This window comes from Xiphophorus hellerii, chromosome 21 (genome assembly GCF_003331165.1).
Source record: "Xiphophorus hellerii strain 12219 chromosome 21, Xiphophorus_hellerii-4.1, whole genome shotgun sequence".
In the NCBI taxonomy this organism is placed as follows: Eukaryota; Metazoa; Chordata; class Actinopteri; order Cyprinodontiformes; family Poeciliidae; genus Xiphophorus; species Xiphophorus hellerii.
In genome coordinates this window covers 15,069,677-15,087,537 of record NC_045692.1, presented here as the reverse complement: position 1 = coordinate 15,087,537, position 17,861 = coordinate 15,069,677, and the positions used below count along the sequence as shown (strand labels likewise).

The 17,861-nt window shown below is 39.2% G+C and overlaps 2 protein-coding genes across 3 annotated transcripts; both read left to right on the top strand.

Annotated features, from left to right (window-relative positions):
• Positions 1–407: 407 nt before the first annotated feature.
• Positions 408–5,785, top strand: cpb1 (carboxypeptidase B1 (tissue)). Its single transcript, XM_032551278.1, has 11 exons — positions 408–514; positions 1,617–1,692; positions 1,951–2,075; positions 2,181–2,280; positions 2,373–2,474; positions 2,569–2,673; positions 2,773–2,883; positions 2,981–3,071; positions 3,295–3,497; positions 5,112–5,196; positions 5,422–5,785. Exons 1-11 carry the CDS (start codon positions 450–452, stop codon positions 5,607–5,609), a joined length of 1,251 nt encoding a protein of 416 aa, XP_032407169.1. The 5' UTR covers positions 408–449; the 3' UTR covers positions 5,610–5,785.
• A 1,922-nt stretch (positions 5,786–7,707) lies between these two features.
• Positions 7,708–17,360, top strand: gyg1b (glycogenin 1b). Of its 2 annotated transcripts, XM_032551280.1 has the most exons (8): positions 7,708–7,840; positions 9,138–9,273; positions 9,365–9,539; positions 9,632–9,794; positions 14,658–14,784; positions 15,555–15,771; positions 16,449–16,487; positions 16,701–17,360. In XM_032551280.1, the coding sequence occupies exons 1-8, from the start codon at positions 7,834–7,836 to the stop codon at positions 16,848–16,850; spliced, it is 1,014 nt and encodes a 337-aa protein (XP_032407171.1). In that variant the 5' UTR covers positions 7,708–7,833; the 3' UTR covers positions 16,851–17,360. The 2 variants fall into 2 exon arrangements, with proteins under 2 accessions (XP_032407171.1, XP_032407172.1); XM_032551281.1 differs by lacking the exon at positions 16,449–16,487 and having other exon boundaries at positions 7,709–7,840.
• Positions 17,361–17,861: the final 501 nt, after the last annotated feature.

The following is a 17,861-nucleotide window of genomic DNA, read 5'->3' as shown; positions in this document are numbered from 1 at the left end:
TTTTTTTCTAAATTTGCTGTCAACAACATATTCTCAAATAAAAAGGTCATATAAATTCTTCATATTTAAATATAATCACATTTTCTTTAGTTTAATTCCTCAGAAGTGGATTTTCCAAGACCTACGTATTTAAATTTGACATTTCCTGGAAACAGACATCATTGATTACTCAGTGCTTACAATACTGAGGCAACTATAAATAGCATGAAATTAAGATATTGTTGCTATTTGGAGTAGAATATATCAAGTGACCTTGGTTGAAGTTTCCATAAACTTCTATTAATCATTGACTAGAAGTATTGGCAAAAATAAGTCAACAGGTGCACACAGTATGAGAACTTTCAGGGAGGATGTATGATAGGGATGCATCTTGGATTTGGATTGGTGGATAGGTGAAGAGCTGATGGCTATAAGTGCTGTCTGCAGGCAGGGTCAGCTTCATTGCCAACATGAAGCTCCTGTTGTTTTTCGGATTTGTGGCTGTTGCCTTGGCTGAAGTCACTCGCTTTGAGGGGTAAAGTTTTCATTTCATCAAAGAAACGCAAACGCTTTGTTGTGAATTTTAGATGAATGTCAGAAATTGTCGTGCTAATTATGCCTTTGCACTTTTGTCATTGCTGTGAGGTAAAGCATCATAGAGTTAAATTTACAGTGTGTTAACAAGGAAGTCATGCAAATCAGGTCTAAGTCTTCAATCTGTTTGCATTCTCACATTAACGTTCAGCACCACACAAAGGTTTTGAAACACATTTCTCTTAATATTTCTTTTCCTCATGCAGCCAGATGTTATTGTAATATTCAGTCTTAACCAATATTTCTCCATTTATGCACTAATACTTTTTACTTTTTTTCTTTTACTGATTTTTTCCATATACTCAGTTGTTTCTAGTTGAAGAGTGTTTGGGTTTGTGTTTGTCAGTGGAATATTTTGATATAGAAATATGGTTCACTATCCAGGGTAGTAAGTCATGGTAAGTTAAATGTCTATTTCAATGTATTTCAGGTCTACAGTGCAATCTGATAGACTGATTTTACAATCTGATAGATTGATTTTACAATCTGATAGATTTCACTGTAGCCTAAAGTCTTAAATACTTAGTTTAATTAAAACTCAACAGGATGATTCTACAATATACTGATGCCATAATAATACAAGTTGCTAACCTAATTTACTTATTAGGTCCAACATTTCATTAAGTAAGTTACATTGATACATGTAGTTAACTCAAAAGGTTTCATACTAAAAACAGCAGTTTTCATAGAATGGGTTATGTTGGGGTAGTGAGTGTGTGTTTAGTGCTTTTTCAGAAGAAAGGAATAGCAAAAAACTCCCCTGGTATTTGTTTTGCAATTTCATATGAAGCACTGAATTTTTCAACCATCAACAATAATTAGAACACATACTGTAAAAAGACCCTGATTGTACTTTGTGCACTTAATTAATTGTAACTTGTCGCAAACAGACAGTGTGCTTCAATTTCTTTGGCTTGGTCTACTGAAAATAGTAAAGATTGCTCAGCTTTACTTTAGCATCTTATTACATGAGTACACAAAAGAAACTGACATCTGTCCACGATGTTTTCTTTACTTAAATCACTTTCTTTTTTCTTTCTCAGAGACAAAGTCTTCCGACTGAAGCCGACCCTGGATGCACACGTGACCCTCATTAAGGATCTGGCTAAGAGCATTAAGGTCTACCACCATAGCCACTCACTCTACACTGCTGTTCTATTGCAAGGCTTCAGATTTGTTGATGCTGACAAGTGAAAAAAGTGATACATGACCAATAATTTTAAAGACTGTGTAGATATACTTCAAAAGTACTTTTTTGTTTAATTAAAATGAAAATGTACATTGACATTATTGTTTTACTCAATAATCAAAGCTTTTTTAGAAGCTTGTGGTTGAACATTTCAATTGACAAATGTTGAACTCTACTGCCACCTGCAGCTCGACTTCTGGAGCCCCGACAGTGAGGATCTGGTGACTATTGACATCAATGTGGACATCCATGTGCCTGCCAGGTACCTCGACATGATGTACACCACGTTGGAGCAGGGTGGGATTGTATATGAGTAAGTCACTGGTAACATTTTTACATAAATGTACATTTCTGTAGATGTAGTTTGCAAACGGAATTTTTATGATTCTACTTACCCTGTTCTATCATCGCTCCTCAGGATTCTCATTGATGATTTTCAGTCTGCTGTTGATGGCCAGGCTGACAGCGGTGCCTCTCCCAGAGCTCACAGCTATACCAAGTACAACACCTGGAGTGAAGTACGAGAGAAAAACAATATCCATCATGAAAACAATACCAGCCTCTGGTTTTTCATCAGACTTCATTTATGCATTTGTCTTGTTTGTTTCAGATCGAGGCATGGGCCAACACTTTTGCCTCCTCCAACCCCTCCCTGGTGAGCAGCCAGGTCATCGGAAACACTTATGAGGGGCGTTCAATGATTCTCCTCAAGGTATGTCAGCTTCACCCATAAATAGCAAATAATCCAAACTATTCATGAATTTTACTTTATTGTTCAATGTCTTAATCTAATCAAACAACCACAGGTTGGCAAGTCATCCACCTCACCTAAACCCGCTATCTTCATGGACTGTGGCATCCATGCTAGAGAATGGATTTCTCCTGCTTTTTGTCAGTGGTTTGTCAATGAGGTAAGTAAGAAACTGACATGTAGGTTACAAACGTTATTTTCTGTATGAACGTTGTCTGATTAAATGTTTTGGGGTTTTTTTCCCTCAAAAATTCTTCAGGCTGTCACTACCTATGGCAGTGATTCTGCCATGACCGCCCTGCTCGACAGCATGGATGTCTACGTTCTGCCCGTCTTTAACATTGATGGCTACGTGTACACTCACACAAGCGTAAGTTATGGGATATTAAAACCTCAAGTTTCAGTCAAACATAAATTAAACGTCATGTTAGTTTTCAGATGTGCTTCTATCTTCTTGGGAATAACAGGACAGGATGTGGAGAAAGACTCGTTCCAGGAACTCTGGCTCATCTTGCATTGGAACTGATCCCAACAGGAACTTTGACGCTGGCTGGTGCAGTAAGTGCAAAAATGAAGACTAAATGTATTAGACTAAATATTTCTTGCTGTAGGTCTGTTGTGACCAAAAGTATTATAATCCTATCTAACCTAAAACTTGAACAGTATAGTCTAGTTTAGTGGTAGCAAGTAAGAAAAAAGTGTCTTTTTTTGTGTTTAAAAATGTTTTAAATAATAAACTCTTTTGATGTCACAATTGAAGGCTTTCCTCTATTTTTCTCAGCCATTGGCGCTTCCAGCAACCCTTGCAGTGAGACCTTCTGCGGCAGCACTCCTGAGTCAGAGATCGAATCAAAGAATGTTGCCAACTTTATCCGCGACAACAAGTCCACCATCAAGGCCTACCTCACAGTGCACTCATACTCCCAGCTGCTGCTCTTCCCTTACTCCTACACCTTTGACTTGGCTGCACACCACAGTGAGCTGGTGAGTCTGTGAAGACTAAACGTTATACTCTTAATCATCGGGTGATATGTGCAGGGTATATTATTTGGAAGAGTCTGATTTTTATAAATAAAACAATCCATGAAACATATATGAAAAACGTCTTCAAGAGACGTAGGCATAGCGAAACCTGAGTGGATAAAACTTTTGTAATGTCTCCTAATGTGTTTCGGAAAGCTTAAGTGTGAACTCAACCCAGTGCCATCACAGTGTGACTCTTATCTACAGGCCACATTTAGCTGCTGAAAACCATTTACTCCCCACTCACATGCCTCATTCTCATGGCTCTTTCACCTCTCACCGGGGCATCCAGGGGCTGCACAGTTAGAGCTCACACCACTGCTCTCCAGCTCTGTTGCTCACTTGTGATTTAGGCTTTCTGCCGACACTTTACCGAACAAAAGAGCTCCAGGGATTCACCATAACTCATGTGTTCCCTTGAAATATAATTTCCTGCTCATGTATTTCTCTGAGGGGGTTTCATTTCCGTCTAGCAACTCACTTAAGCTTTTTGCAGTTTTTCAGAGAAACATTTCAACAATGTTTTGTTTAAACAAGTGCAGAGAATGTAAAGATGCAACAAGGGGGTAAAACTGTATATTTTATAGGGGGAATTGCTGTTTGGATCTTTTTCACGTAAGACAAAATTCCCCAATTGTAAGAGGTAACTTATGGTGGTTAATGTCAGCAAAATGAAGGAAAATCCTGTGTTTCAAATGCATTCACATGCTGTCAGATGCCAAGAAACCATATGAGCAGATATATCATGCTATAAACAGACGCAGTCATAAAAGAAGATTAAGACACTCGCATTAAAAATATCACGTACTTTTCATTAAAATGTTTACATTTTTATGACGATCTTTTTATCTATCTCTGAAAAACATTATTAGATGAGTGAGACATTTGAGGGGTTTCTTGCATGAAAAGCCAATTTCAAGTAATCCCACAATTAATATTAAGATCAAGATCATAATCTACATTTTTATGTCAACAGTAGCAAAAGCCTGCTGAAGGTATTGTCATTTTAGCACCTACTGGCTGCTCAGACAGCAGCTAGTGGTCTGAGCAACTAGTAGTCAGAAAGTCGTGGCTACTTTCTGGATGGTGAAATAACTAAATAAAAATATTTTAGGGCCTCCTTAAATTTGCTACCAGACAAAAGCTGCTGCAATAATCTTTCTGAAGGCCTTAGAAAGATATTTTAAGCTTACCATTATGTTCTTCAATAGCCACAGACACACCATGTCTGAGATTTAAACAAGGAAATCTTCAATGGTGTTTTAATCAATTCCCTCGAAGGTGATGATTGATTTTGTTGTAGGTGAGAATAAATGTGGGAGTGTCCTGATTTATTATTAACCAGATATTATATACATATTTTTTTTTACATTTTGAAATGTGTTCTGGTTGAGTTTTACAATATTCCTTTTAATCTACCATTATCAAAATTTATATTAAGGATCCATAAGTTCAAAGACGATTAGAAAAACCTACAGGGTTTCCCAATTTTTAGCGATAGTAGATGTTAATGTTTGCCTTTTATGATCAGATCTTTTAAAAACCACCCTTTGTCTTTTATTCCTTTCTCTATAGCTGCAGGTTGCTGAGGGAGCTAGTGCTGCTCTGACTAGTCTGCATGGTACCCGTTACACCAGCGGACCAGGAGCTGCCACTATCTGTGAGTATACACAGCCAACAATTATTTATTGGCCTTTTAAGGGAAATGGAGTATTTGATGAATGACTGATAGTTTACACCTCAGACAGTCTGCATGACTATTTGGTCAGTAAGCCTGAATGTCATCTAAGAGGAGGGACCTTCCAGAGACAACAAATGACTACCTATCACTTTACATCAGCATATGTAGCGCTGTGTAACTTCCCCACTCTTTATTTACCCTCAGACCCCGCTGCAGGAGGGTCTGACGACTGGGCCTATGACCTGGGAATAAAATATTCCTACACCTTTGAGCTGCGTGACACTGGCTATTATGGCTTCCTGCTGCCTGAGTCTCAGATCCAGCCCACATGTGAGGAGACCATGCTGGCCGTCAATTACATCGCCGCCCACGTGCTGAAGAACCTCTACTAAAAAGTGCGGTAGCCAGGACTCCCGCCCCCTGTAGCTCCACTACAGCAGCCCTTACAACCCCTAACCAATCTTCTGCCCTGTTTCCATGGATACGGCCATCTCCCGCCATGTTTTCTCACTGCATTTGACAGAATGTCGAAATGAGTGCAAACAATAAAATCAATGATCCATCCCAACATGCTGAATCATTTTTTTTATATATTTATCCTAAGCCCTTTTCAATCTTGAAAGATATCAACAACAGAACGACACAATAAATTGTAGCGTGTGTAATACTGGCACATCAGAAAAACTATCGCGTTTTTTTTTAGATTCAAGCGGTCTTATACGGATGGCCTTGTTCCAATGGACGATGTTTATCTGTTCTTGAGAATTTCAGTCCAGCAGCACAGTAGGTAACAAACACAGAGCTGTCCGTGGCAGCATCTCTGCTCTGCCAAGCATCTGTCTGAACATAACCAATGGTCAATGGTAATTTTATCACCCCTACTGCGAAATCGATTTGGAGCATACTTATTTATATAGAAGAAACACAATAGAAACACCAACACATAACGCAACACATCCACTGTTCAAGAAGAAAACAGATAACAAACCTGAGTTTTCTGAAATTGACCAGCCAGCATTAAAAGGTCTCTAGAGAAGAGCTTCATCCTATTAAGTATAACAGCTGCAGGCACTAAAGAAGTCACACAACAGGCCAAAATAACACAATGCTTACAAAAAGTTTCATTGGTATACTTTACAACTAAATAAAGATATATATGTAAGGAGTCTTAATAGAATACATAACCTCATTTTGGTTTTTCAAAAGTATTATGAAAATAAAGTTGTGACTCTTACAGATCTTCTGAACTTCAAAAAACAAGCAATTAACATTTATTCCACCATAACCGGGTAATATCAATGAATGTCTGAGGTTAGTTTGAGAAAATGGTGTATATGGAGGAAAGTAAAGTCTGACTAAAATGTTCCTTTAGCCTTCTAACTACTATAGTAATTAGGATACAATATATACACTCACTGACCAACGATTTAGGTATTCTTTGCTAGCACTGGGTTGGATCATTTTTACTTTAGGTTGCAGATAAATTTTCATGTAGACATAGTGTCTGACAATAGTGCATTCAGGGTAATGTTAATTTACTCCTACAAATAATTAATTTAGGTCCAGTAATTCTTTATTCAGCCTCTAAATGAATCAAGCATCCAACTGAAAAGATTATTTTTGCTGAGTTACTGAGATGTGTTGCTCAGAGTTTTCCACAATCTTTTTAACTTTATGGACAATCCACTCAGAAAAGGGCTGAGATCTGTCCCTATAAAGGAGAAAAGCCTTCTGTTCCATTTTTTTATCACTGTTGCAGCTCTGATGTTGCAACAGATGTGTGCAGATTAGATTTCCCTCTCTCCACATTGACTTATTGAATATCTGCCATGTTTTGCTGCAAACACTGAAGGACCTACACTTTGTCAAGAAATAAAGTCTGTTCTGTCCTTTCTACAACATTGCTGTTCAGTCTCTTTTTCCCTCCAGTCTCTTTTTCATTCCGACACCTGATAATTGTAGAGTCATCATAGTATTTCTGCAGATGAAAGGATTCTGACTTTTAATGGAACATAATGTCGCATCAACCATGGACCGTTTGTCAGCTAAGCCAAACTGTAAAGGTTTCTCAACAATACTCGACATGAAAAAGAGGTCTGTAGAAACCATAAAAAATTCGCCTCAACTGAAAATGCTTTACGGCGGTATATATTTTTTAACCACAAGATGGCGACAAAGATCTTCTTTTTATGGGAGCCTGGATCAAATGTAGTAAATTTAGTAAAGACAACACAGTTGCTTACTTCAGTGATGCTTACGGATTACCTTAAGGAGAAAAATCATGCTTCCACGTATGAAATTTCTAAACATTTTAAATATTTTAAAAATGATACTTTTAAAAGTGAAAATGTGTGTGCAGAATCCTCAAAAGTATCTGGTCCTTTTAAGTTGTGAATGTATGAATCTGGATCGGTTGACACCCCTGAACTGTAGAGGCTGTGAAGGATCATATCGGCAGCAGGTGGGTGTGCGGAGACAGCACCACGTGACCGGGCTGTCTGTCTCCGTGGTATAAATTCACCTCTGTCTGTTTAGTCAGCCCTTCTCTTTCCACGCAGAGCAGTGGTCTTTGAGTCTGAGCTACCCCAGCAGTAGCTTCGACTACTCCTCTCAGCCATGGCAGGTATGTAACATTTTAACACTTTCTAACGGTGTTCACGAACCAGCCGCTGCAGTTGTTAAAGTGACACGTTACGCGCAGGCATGTTTGCTGGAAAGTTTGTGTCGCAAACCAGTGATTTGTTTAATTTTTAGTTGGTTACTTGTATGACTGTATCCTAGTGTAAAATAAAGTGACTTGCGAGTTAATGTGGGGAGTGAATTGTGTTTAAATCGTACGCCTTTCACGACAGGCATTTAGTTATCTACAGCTGGTCTTAATGAGTGGGGTCCTAGTTCGCTGAGCTCAGAGTTTAACTAAAAATAAACTCTTAAAATCGCATTTGTTTTTCTTTTTAACCGTTTAATTCAATTTTGTACATTTTAATACTTTAATATCCATATGCTGTAAATATTCAAGGACTTGTCTGCAGTCAGAGACTCAACGCAACCTGGAATATTAAAACTTTTTTTTTTATTCCTAGATGTATTGGGGCTACATCACTGCCTCTACCAATGGAAAAGGGGGTGTGATGTGAAAGGCGTGGTACTGAAACATGGCATGCACAATTAATGGGAACCATTGTTCTCAAACTGGCCCAGATTTAGACACTACATGCCTGTGCGCTACTTGGTGTTAAACATTAAATTTCATAGCACCATGGGGCTAACATACAGTTCTTATGGGATTGCAGTTGGATGATGCACAAGTGCTGCAAAACCATCCCAGATCCAGTTATTAAATCATTTAAGTTTTTATAAATTCCCTCAACAAGCAAGTCCTTGTTTGAGGACATGGCTTGGCAGGAAGGGTTTTTTTTTTCCTTGTAATGTGATGCAGCAAAGCAGTGTTTGTGCCATACTGATTATATAAACCTTTTTTTACTTTTGAACTAGGTGTCGTTTTTTTTTCCCAAAGGGAAAGAAGGGGATTTTTTTTTTGTTCTTTAAGCTCTAACGTATGATTTGCAAAAACATAATTTTAAATGTGACAACCAGTTTACTTCTAACTGTACAGAAGTCAAACCTGTACAGTCATATTGATGTCTTAAATTGAGTTTAGCTTAAATGTAATGCAATCTGGTATAATATACCAGTTAATCTAAAATTGTTGCTACTACAATCTAAACTTGGGGACAATAAGTTCCCCTGCCCCCTTCTAAAAGTATAGGAAATGATGGGGAGAACTTGGTGGATTTACTTTGTCAATCTTGCACAAGTTTTTAAAATCTTTGAATGTATATCCTATCACTGATTGAAATTCTTGCAGTTTTCTTTTTGAATGTTTTAAGGTGAATTGTGTGTTTTTTCAAACCCCACAGATCAGGCTTTTGTGACACTGGCTACCAACGACAGCTATGCTCGAGGTGCCATGGTTCTGGGCAAGTCTCTTCGCAACCACAACACATCCAAGAAATTGGTTGTACTTGTTGGCCCACAGGTGTCTAACCCTTGCCAGTAAGGAAAATTCAGTCCAGTGTCTGCTTGTACTCCTGTCAGCTCTTGGGTTCCGCTTGCATGATTGCATTACTCAGTTCTAACTCAATAGGTCCGTGCTGAAGAACATCTTTGACGAGGTGAAGGTTGTGGATGTGTTGGACAGCGGTGACACAGCTCACTTGGCTATGATGAAGAGGCCTGACCTGGGTGTCACGTTCACAAAGCTCCAGTGCTGGACCCTCACACACTACTCCAAATGTGTTTTCATGGATGCGGACACTCTGGTGAGCTTTAATGTTTGCTTATCCCCAGAAGCTTTAAGAAGCTGTGGAGACTTGTGCAAACGTGTTTGCTTTGTACTTGTTCTGCATCTTAGGTGCTGTCAAACATAGATGAACTCTTTGAAAGAGAGGAATTGTCAGCTGCTCCAGATCCTGGCTGGCCTGACTGCTTCAACTCTGGTGTGTTTGTTTTCCGGCCCTCTGTAGAGACTCATGGCAAACTGCTTCAATATTGCACAGAACATGGCAGCTTTGATGGTAAGCTAAAATGGAGCATTACTGATTTTGTGCATTTTATCAAGCAGTCCTAGATTAACAGATTTTACACGAGTCTTGCCTGCAGGAGTTTTAAATGTGTCTGGACACATGCATGTCCAGACACTTGCTGTCTGGACAAAATCAAATTTTATTTGTATAGCATAATTTCAGCAGCAAGGCATTTCAAAGTGCTTTACATCATATCAAACACAATGTAAAATAGAATCAACAAGCAAAACACGACATTAAGTCAGGTTCCATCAATAAATTTGTAATTGATTACGTTTCAAATACAATTCCAAACAGGTGGGTTTTTAGTGGAGTTTGCATCCATAAAAGGTTTACCGGTTACACTCCTACTGTGTTATATGGAACAAAATACCTATTGCTATTTTTATTCCCGCTCACAATCACACAGTTTAAAACGATGTAGACAGCATTTTAATGGGCTTCTGGCACAAGGCTCCGTACACCTCTTCCACGGAATTTCGAGCAGGGACTCCGCCGTCCCTCACGGATTTTTGTGCAATTCTATGGTACCTGTTGGTGTCTAGAATTTACAGGGTTTGTATCACGCGCAGTGATCCTCAGTCACTCGCCGTTTTTCTTCCGGCACCAGGCTCCGTACGCTTCTCATGGAATTTCGCTCTGGAACTCCGCCATCCCTCACAGATTTTTGTGCAATTCAAGTGACCATCTTTAACTGTAATTGACCCAGTTGGGTTGTTTTGAAAGTTCTAGACCTGCAATAGTTTCTGAAATCATGTCTCAGGCATTCCATGATCTCATTAGTGTAAATCCTAAACAAAGGGAGACTGAAACGTGACTTTGTCCCTGAGTTGCCTGCTTTTCAGCCCAGTCATCTTCAACACTTTAGCATTAACCTGATTTTTTTTTTAAAGTAAATTCTGAAGTGCATGATTTAAAGCTTGTTTATCTTTAGCTCCAAGTGTGATCTTTATCTCACCTAGTTTCTGGACAAAAGGCCTCCTGTCAGACTTTTTAACGCTGAGCTATTCTCGGGTGTTCACTTGAGGTGGAGTGAAGGTTGCGTCTGAGAGGCCCTGTCTTGCCCGAGAGGCCCTGTCTTGCCCAGAGGCACTTGGCATTTGGACTGCTAAAAGCATGGTGCAACTAAACTTTGGATGTTTGCTCCAGATCTCAAATATTGGTCATGGTTGGGTAGCCAAAAACAAATCGGTTTGTTGTGAGATTTCAGAAAATCTTTGATAGGGTTCACACTGGAGTTGATTACACTCAATCATGATGATGTATTCAGACAGCATAGATTGGTTGCAAGTCAAGACTGGCCATTTGAGCATGGCCCTCCAAGTAGGCACAATGAAACTTGTAGCATTAAATGGCTATGTTGCCTGATCTACTGAATTTCTAAGTCTGGACACTGTAGAGATTAAACTGAGGCAGTCTTAACAAGAGATGTTCTCTAAATTTGCACTTGCAGTCTGCATAGAAAGTGATATGCATATTGGATGGTTGTACTCGAATGGCAAAATTAAGATTTTGGACTACTTGGACTTGTACTCCAGGTCTGAGATTTGAGTCTAGGGTAACCACTGACATGTAATGAAGATGAAGCTTCTATATACTTTCTACTGTAAAAAGGATGTGTGATGATGGCTGTGTAGATCTCTCAATTAATGTTGGCTGTAGCTTAATAATGAGACAAATGACTTGATCATTTCAGAACAAAAGAACATGAAATTCTCAAGCTGGAATGGAACCATTATTCATGTGCGGGCAAATGGGTAAAATTTAAAACTGCATTACTTTAACATCTCTGGCATATTTTCAAGGCAACTTTATTCTATTTGACCAAAGCAAACCTTGTTTCAACTGAAGTCTAACAGGACTCCCAGTAATGCGAAGCTCATACTAAGTGATAAATAGACTGAACATTTCTGCATTAAGCAATCTGAACACTTCAGCACTAAAAAAATCATTTTGTCTATTCATAGCACTTTACACAAAACTCTCATTCACCCATTCGGACACACATTTATGCAAAGATCGGTAGACAACTTGGGGTTAAGGGCCTTGCCCAGGGGCACATCGACCCAAAACAGGAGGAAGCTGAAATCAAACCTACAACCTTCCAATTATAAGATGACTACACACAGAGCCAGTTGCCTAAACTAAAGGATGACCTTGCAGAATGAATGGTCTTCCTGTTTATAAAGTATTGAAGTAAATGGTTTATGCAAGAAGGAATGCTGGTCATTTTACACCTTAAAAGGTGATCCACTATTTGGTGCAGCTTTCTGGGTTTTGCTGTGCTCTGGATAAAGCAAGGCATTAACTTAATGTAAAACTTGTCTGGGAAGTGGTAGTATACCACATTCAAAACTTGTTCCATTTAAGTCTTAAATGGTTAATTTTCTGTTTCTCAATTTGGCATGATGTCTACTATTTAACCTAAATGGCTCCCACATCTCCACCATATTGAGGGCTTCCATCAAGCTTGCATGATGCTGGTATCTGCAACAATGTTGAATCTTAACATGTGGCAATGCTGCCAATAGGCACAAAACTGAGAAACTTGGTGTAAAGCACGGGTGTCAAACTCCAGTCCTTAAGGGCTGGTGTCCTGCAACTTTTAGATGTGCCTCTGCTGCACCACACCTGAATAGAATAATTAGGTCATTAGCAAGACTCTGGAGAACTTGTCTACACAAGGAGGTGGTAATTAAGCCATTTCATTCCAGTGTTTTGTACATGTGGCACATCTAAAAATGGCAGAACACTGGCCCTTGAGTACTGGAGTTTGACACCTGTGGTGTAAAGGATTAGTGTGTAGACAGCAAATGACTTGCATCTTGCGCCAGTGTGAACATTGTATCCTGCTCAAACTTAAAGAGCCTATAAACTTGGCTTCAAAACTGTTGAATAAACATGCAATTGTTGACTGGCAGTGCTGACCCTTGTTAGTGGGCAGAAATGACTGGCTGCTTTTTTTTTTTTTTTTTGAGAAACCAATTAGATGGCCTTGTGTAGGCCAGTGATTTCAGCAGCCTGAATGAGTCTGTGAGTGGAAGTTTTCTGGCAAGTAGGTTGCACATGACAATAAAAGGACTCTCCTTTTTCTACACTAATCCCATTAATTAAAAAAGGTCATTTTATTGGGTTTATTTCAGTTTTTAAATTCATGCCAGTGTCTATCAATGGTGTGGTCTTATTTATAGTCATGGAAGTTCCTATCACATGTGCTATGGCATGTGATGAGGCTTCTTTGACCTTTAACATTCTACTTCTAGTACATTATATGTGCAGTATTTCTGAACATGTGGGGGGAAATTGCTGAGTATATGAGCAGTTGAACCCAGAGGCTATATCTCAATCTGTGGCTTTCATGCTAACTGCTGCCAAGACAAACTGGCAAAGTTAGAGGCACATTCTTTCTGTGCTCTGCTCATCCCTTCAAAATGAAGATTCTGTTCTATATTGAGTTCTGAGATGATGGGTTCAGACAAAATTGCTGTGTTCACTTTAAACTGGAGCTTGTGGCTTCATAGTTTATTGGTCAGGACTCTACAGGGGTTCTAACAACTTTTAGTTAAGTAACTTGCCACTGAAGGTTAAGTCTGCTTCAGTGGTCAAACTCATGAAATGTTTGTTCACTCCAGCATCTTCATTTGAAAGGGAGAAAATGCCTGTGCAAATATTTGTCTAAACAGATTATTTAAAGTCGACTGGCCTTGAATGGGGCTTGGCATTGTTGGAGCTCTAATCTAGTACACCTAATTTTAATTTATGGACAAAGTTTGCTTTTTAAAGGGGAAACAAATCGCACATCTCCTATGACATGTTCTAGTTTGTATGGCAACATGCTGATGTCTGTAACCCTACTAGGAGTTGGGCACTCTTCAAATTCTACTTCTTGACTGCATAAGAGCTCAGATCTGCCATACTCTACCTAATTGGGACAAAGGCAAACTACCTGTAGCATGCAGCAAATCAAATGGCTTTTATTCAAATATCCACAGCTGTCAGTCAAGTAGTTCAGACTTGTGGGAAAATTTATGTAATTGCATGCATTGAGTGCTGATGAATGGAAGTGGAAAGGCACATTCTCCAAGGTATGCTTTGCTTCACTGGTCACCGACTGCTTGTGGCATTTTTTAAATGTTTGCAATTTTGAAAGTTCTCTTGGCTGGGCCCATTTTAATAGAAAATCTAAGTTTGACTAAAGGGGAAGATGTTAACACTATGCTAGCATGTGAGCAATATTAAGATGGATTTAAACTGAAGCTGCTTACTAGAGTCAAAATCTTGCCATGTCATGGTCTCCAAAGTAACTGTCCTATTTCTATGACTAACTTTAATGTACTAAAGGGTCCCCTACATCCATTCAGTTAATGTGTTGTAGTACCCTAATCACATGTCAGCTTTTATCATGCAGTTCAGTTTTGGCAAAGACTAACTTTCACTTGGCTCAATATTTTGACAACAAAACTCAGGTTGAATTGCATTATGCTTTTTAGATGGTAACTCTGGGAATGAGGTTTATTTATGTAGACCAGGGGTGTCAAACTCCAGTCCTCGAGGGCCGCAGTCCTGCAACCTTTAGATGTGCCTCTGCTGCACCACACCTGACTAGAATAATTAAGTCATTAGCAAGGCTCTGGAGAACTGATCTACACAAGGAGGTGGTAATTAAGCCATTTCATTCCAGTGTTTTGTACCTGTGGCACATCTAAAAACTGTGTCTGCGGCCCTCGAGGACTGGAGTTTGAGACCCCTGTAGACGGTTCTCATTGAAGCAAGAGGTTATTGTACTTCATGGAAATTTTCCAAAAAAATTGTTTGGTGTTGGGCAACCATTAAGTCTTTATCTTGTCACTACAGGAGGAGACCAAGGTGTTTTGAATGGTTTCTTCAGTGACTGGGCAACAGCTGACATCTCAAAGCATCTCCCCTTTATTTACAACCTCAGCAGCATAGCCATCTACACTTACCTCCCAGCATTTAAGCAGTAAGTGTCAGTCTACAGAACTCATGGTAATGATGAGGGGGGGAGGGGAAATCAACTGTAAATGTAATTTGAATAAACTAGTGCTTTCATTTGCCATTTCCTGTGTATAAAAACACAATTGTTGCAACACATCAGTCTGTCAATGTAACTTCGAACTTGTGAAGACCAAAGATGTAAGTAGACCCCCGATCACATGAACATGTTGCAAAATTATGACATGACCTCAAGTTACTGGGGAGATGAGCAGTGACATTCCAGTCTCAGCTGAAGCGTCACCCAGCAGGCTTCAGTCTGGTTTGGATATCCATCCTGAGGTCGCAGCAGCTGACACCCTCTCCTAAAATAGTGCAGATTATTAAAGGTCTTTTTATGTTTGCCTCCTGGATCGCTCATTGTGCACCATCTTAAACTCTTCCACTCTTTCCAGCTGCATCTGTATGTCAACGCCAGTCTGGATTTAGTAGCAAACCTCTTCCAGAGGGTTTCAGTTTGGCACTTCCTTGTCCATAAATTAGTCTCTTGTGTTTGGTAGTTGTCAACAATAGAGCTTAATGGGTTGGCAAAAGGAATGAAAACAATGTTTTTGTGTTTGCCAGCCTCATACTGTTTTGAATCCAATTTTAGCTGTGGACTTCATTCATACTGTCCCTCAACACTGTTGCATTATGTGTAGGAGACAACATTGTCTTTCATGCCAATATAGTTCAAACTTATAGAAGCCAGGAATGTTGCTTCATACAGTTTGTCACATCTTGCTTTGCCCTCTACAGGTATGGGGGAAATGCCAAGGTGGTCCACTTTCTTGGAAAGACCAAACCATGGAGTTATACTTTTGACCGCAAAACCAGACAGATTTCAGGAGGTGTGCAAGAGCCTGCAATGCATCCCAACTTTCTCCTGAATTGGTGGACTCTGTATGCCAGCACTGTGGTTCCAATGCTCCAGGAACATTATGGCGACAAGCCGTTTCACTCTGGATGTGTGGAGGTGATGAAGATCAAACTTTAATTCATATATACTTCTACACAAACTTAATTGGGTGTAGCTGATTAGGATCAGAGGTGCAGATGTTTAAGCTGATACTTTGTATTTGCATTACATAAAGGCTGATATTGACTGGGTTTTTATTCCATTAAAGCAATTTTTCCTCAGCTTCCAAGGGCTTGAAGACATTTCAATGAAATTTCTGAAAGTCCTAGCGGCGTTTGGCTGTTTAAATGACGTAATGCATGTTCCGTCTGCCTCACCGGTTTCATCCTGCTGGCCACCTGGCTGAAGGACATTTTAGCCATATTTTTTACAATAGGGACCAATGTAAGTTTGGGAATTTCTGATAAAAAAACTATAAAAGCCTGGTGAAACTGGAGTGTTCTTTAAATCCTTTTAAATCTTACAGTTGGCAAGTTGCAAGTAGGACATTAGCGTTACAGTGAGAATCTTGTACCAGCTAATGTCTTGTAGCACTACCTTTCCTGAGTTGGCTCAGAGTTTGTAATAAACTTTATTACAGTTTCCAACTTGGCAGACTCTTTTGTGCTCTGGGCTCTTGAATACAAGAGACTGGCATTGTTGGTAGAACTGCCTGCAAATGCTTTTGGCTACTTTTGCACTGCAAGTACATGCTTTAATTCTGCCTCTTTTCTGTCTTTCCATCCATCTCAAAGTTCAAGCACAGTGACTTGGTCACTTGTGAGACTGTACAGGTATGGAGAGGATTTGGTTTAACTGTTGGCGCCTGCCTGATTGCTGTTAGTTATTCACTTGTTCTAAACTGAAAGGCTTGGTTTGTCTGCCTGTGCTCATTAATACAGATTCACATGGTGTGGTTATCACAATAGGTGTCAACCATTTATTTTATTCATTTATTTTTTTTTTTTTGTCAAATTAAAGTTACTGATTTGGATCTCTTCTCCTAGGGGGAAAGTGGCTCCTCACATGCACAGGCTTTCCAACCCATACCAACTTCAGAAGAACGCAAGGAGCAGTGGGAACAAGGCCAAGCAGACTACATGGGAATGGACTCATTTGATAACATAAAGAGGAAGCTTGACACTTTTCTCAAATGAAAAGTGAAATGGAAAAAAGTACCTGCAGTCTGACCAAATGGTCACTGTGTCTCTAAAACTCTGTAAATGGGTTGCAGTCAAACTTTCTTTCCCTTCACCAGCACAGTCACCAATGTCCAAAGAAGATTAATCTCTAAGGAAAATCACTAACTGGTTTAAAAGTCAATTTGCCCTGTTACACTGTGAAAACACATGACAAGTTTACAATGGCATGTACTCAAGGTAGACTCTTAGAATTCTTGTCAGTGCTGTTTTATTTTTTTTAACGCAGATGTTAAATATCACTTTTTTAAACTTTCAAGTCAACATTAGTTCTGTGCTAGAGTTGGCTTTTTTCTAGGATGTTTTACAACGCTTAAAGGCAGACTTGGTCACCTTGCTAGCTAGATTCCTTTGTCTCTGATTGGGTTGTGCTGTAACAAGTTTTACTTGACGACCAGCATCATTGCTGCATGTAACTGTATTTCCTCAAACAATAAAATCAATGGTCTCTTTCTATGAGCTTTCTTACCTTTTAGGCTGTTTTGTGTCTTGGATCAAGGATTTTAAAAGCAGGATGACTCTAAAAAAAAAAAAAAACTAGTTCAGTTTTTCTGCTTCATAATCTAGCAAAAACCCAGGGTATGCCACAAAAGATCTGGAGTGTCAACTATGCTAGAAAGTTTGTTTAGGGGAGATTAAAATTGACTGACTGGAGACTGTCATCTGCAACATGAGCCTATTTAGGAACATGAGCTACAGCTGTTAAGCCACTCCTGATGGTGAGATGAGATGATCCAAGAAGAAAAGACTTCTTACTGGTCCAAATCCACTTAATCTAACTTGAGTCCAAATTCAACACTGTCTACCAAGAAATTTTTGAGCACTTCATTGCTTTCCTCAACACTTCATGAGGTAAATGTTCACCATAAAAGTGAAAAATGGATTCTTTGACAAATTCACATTGAAATTTGAGGAACTAATGGGTTCATATGAAACTTTTTTTTTTGAGGAAAAATCTGAAATTTATTT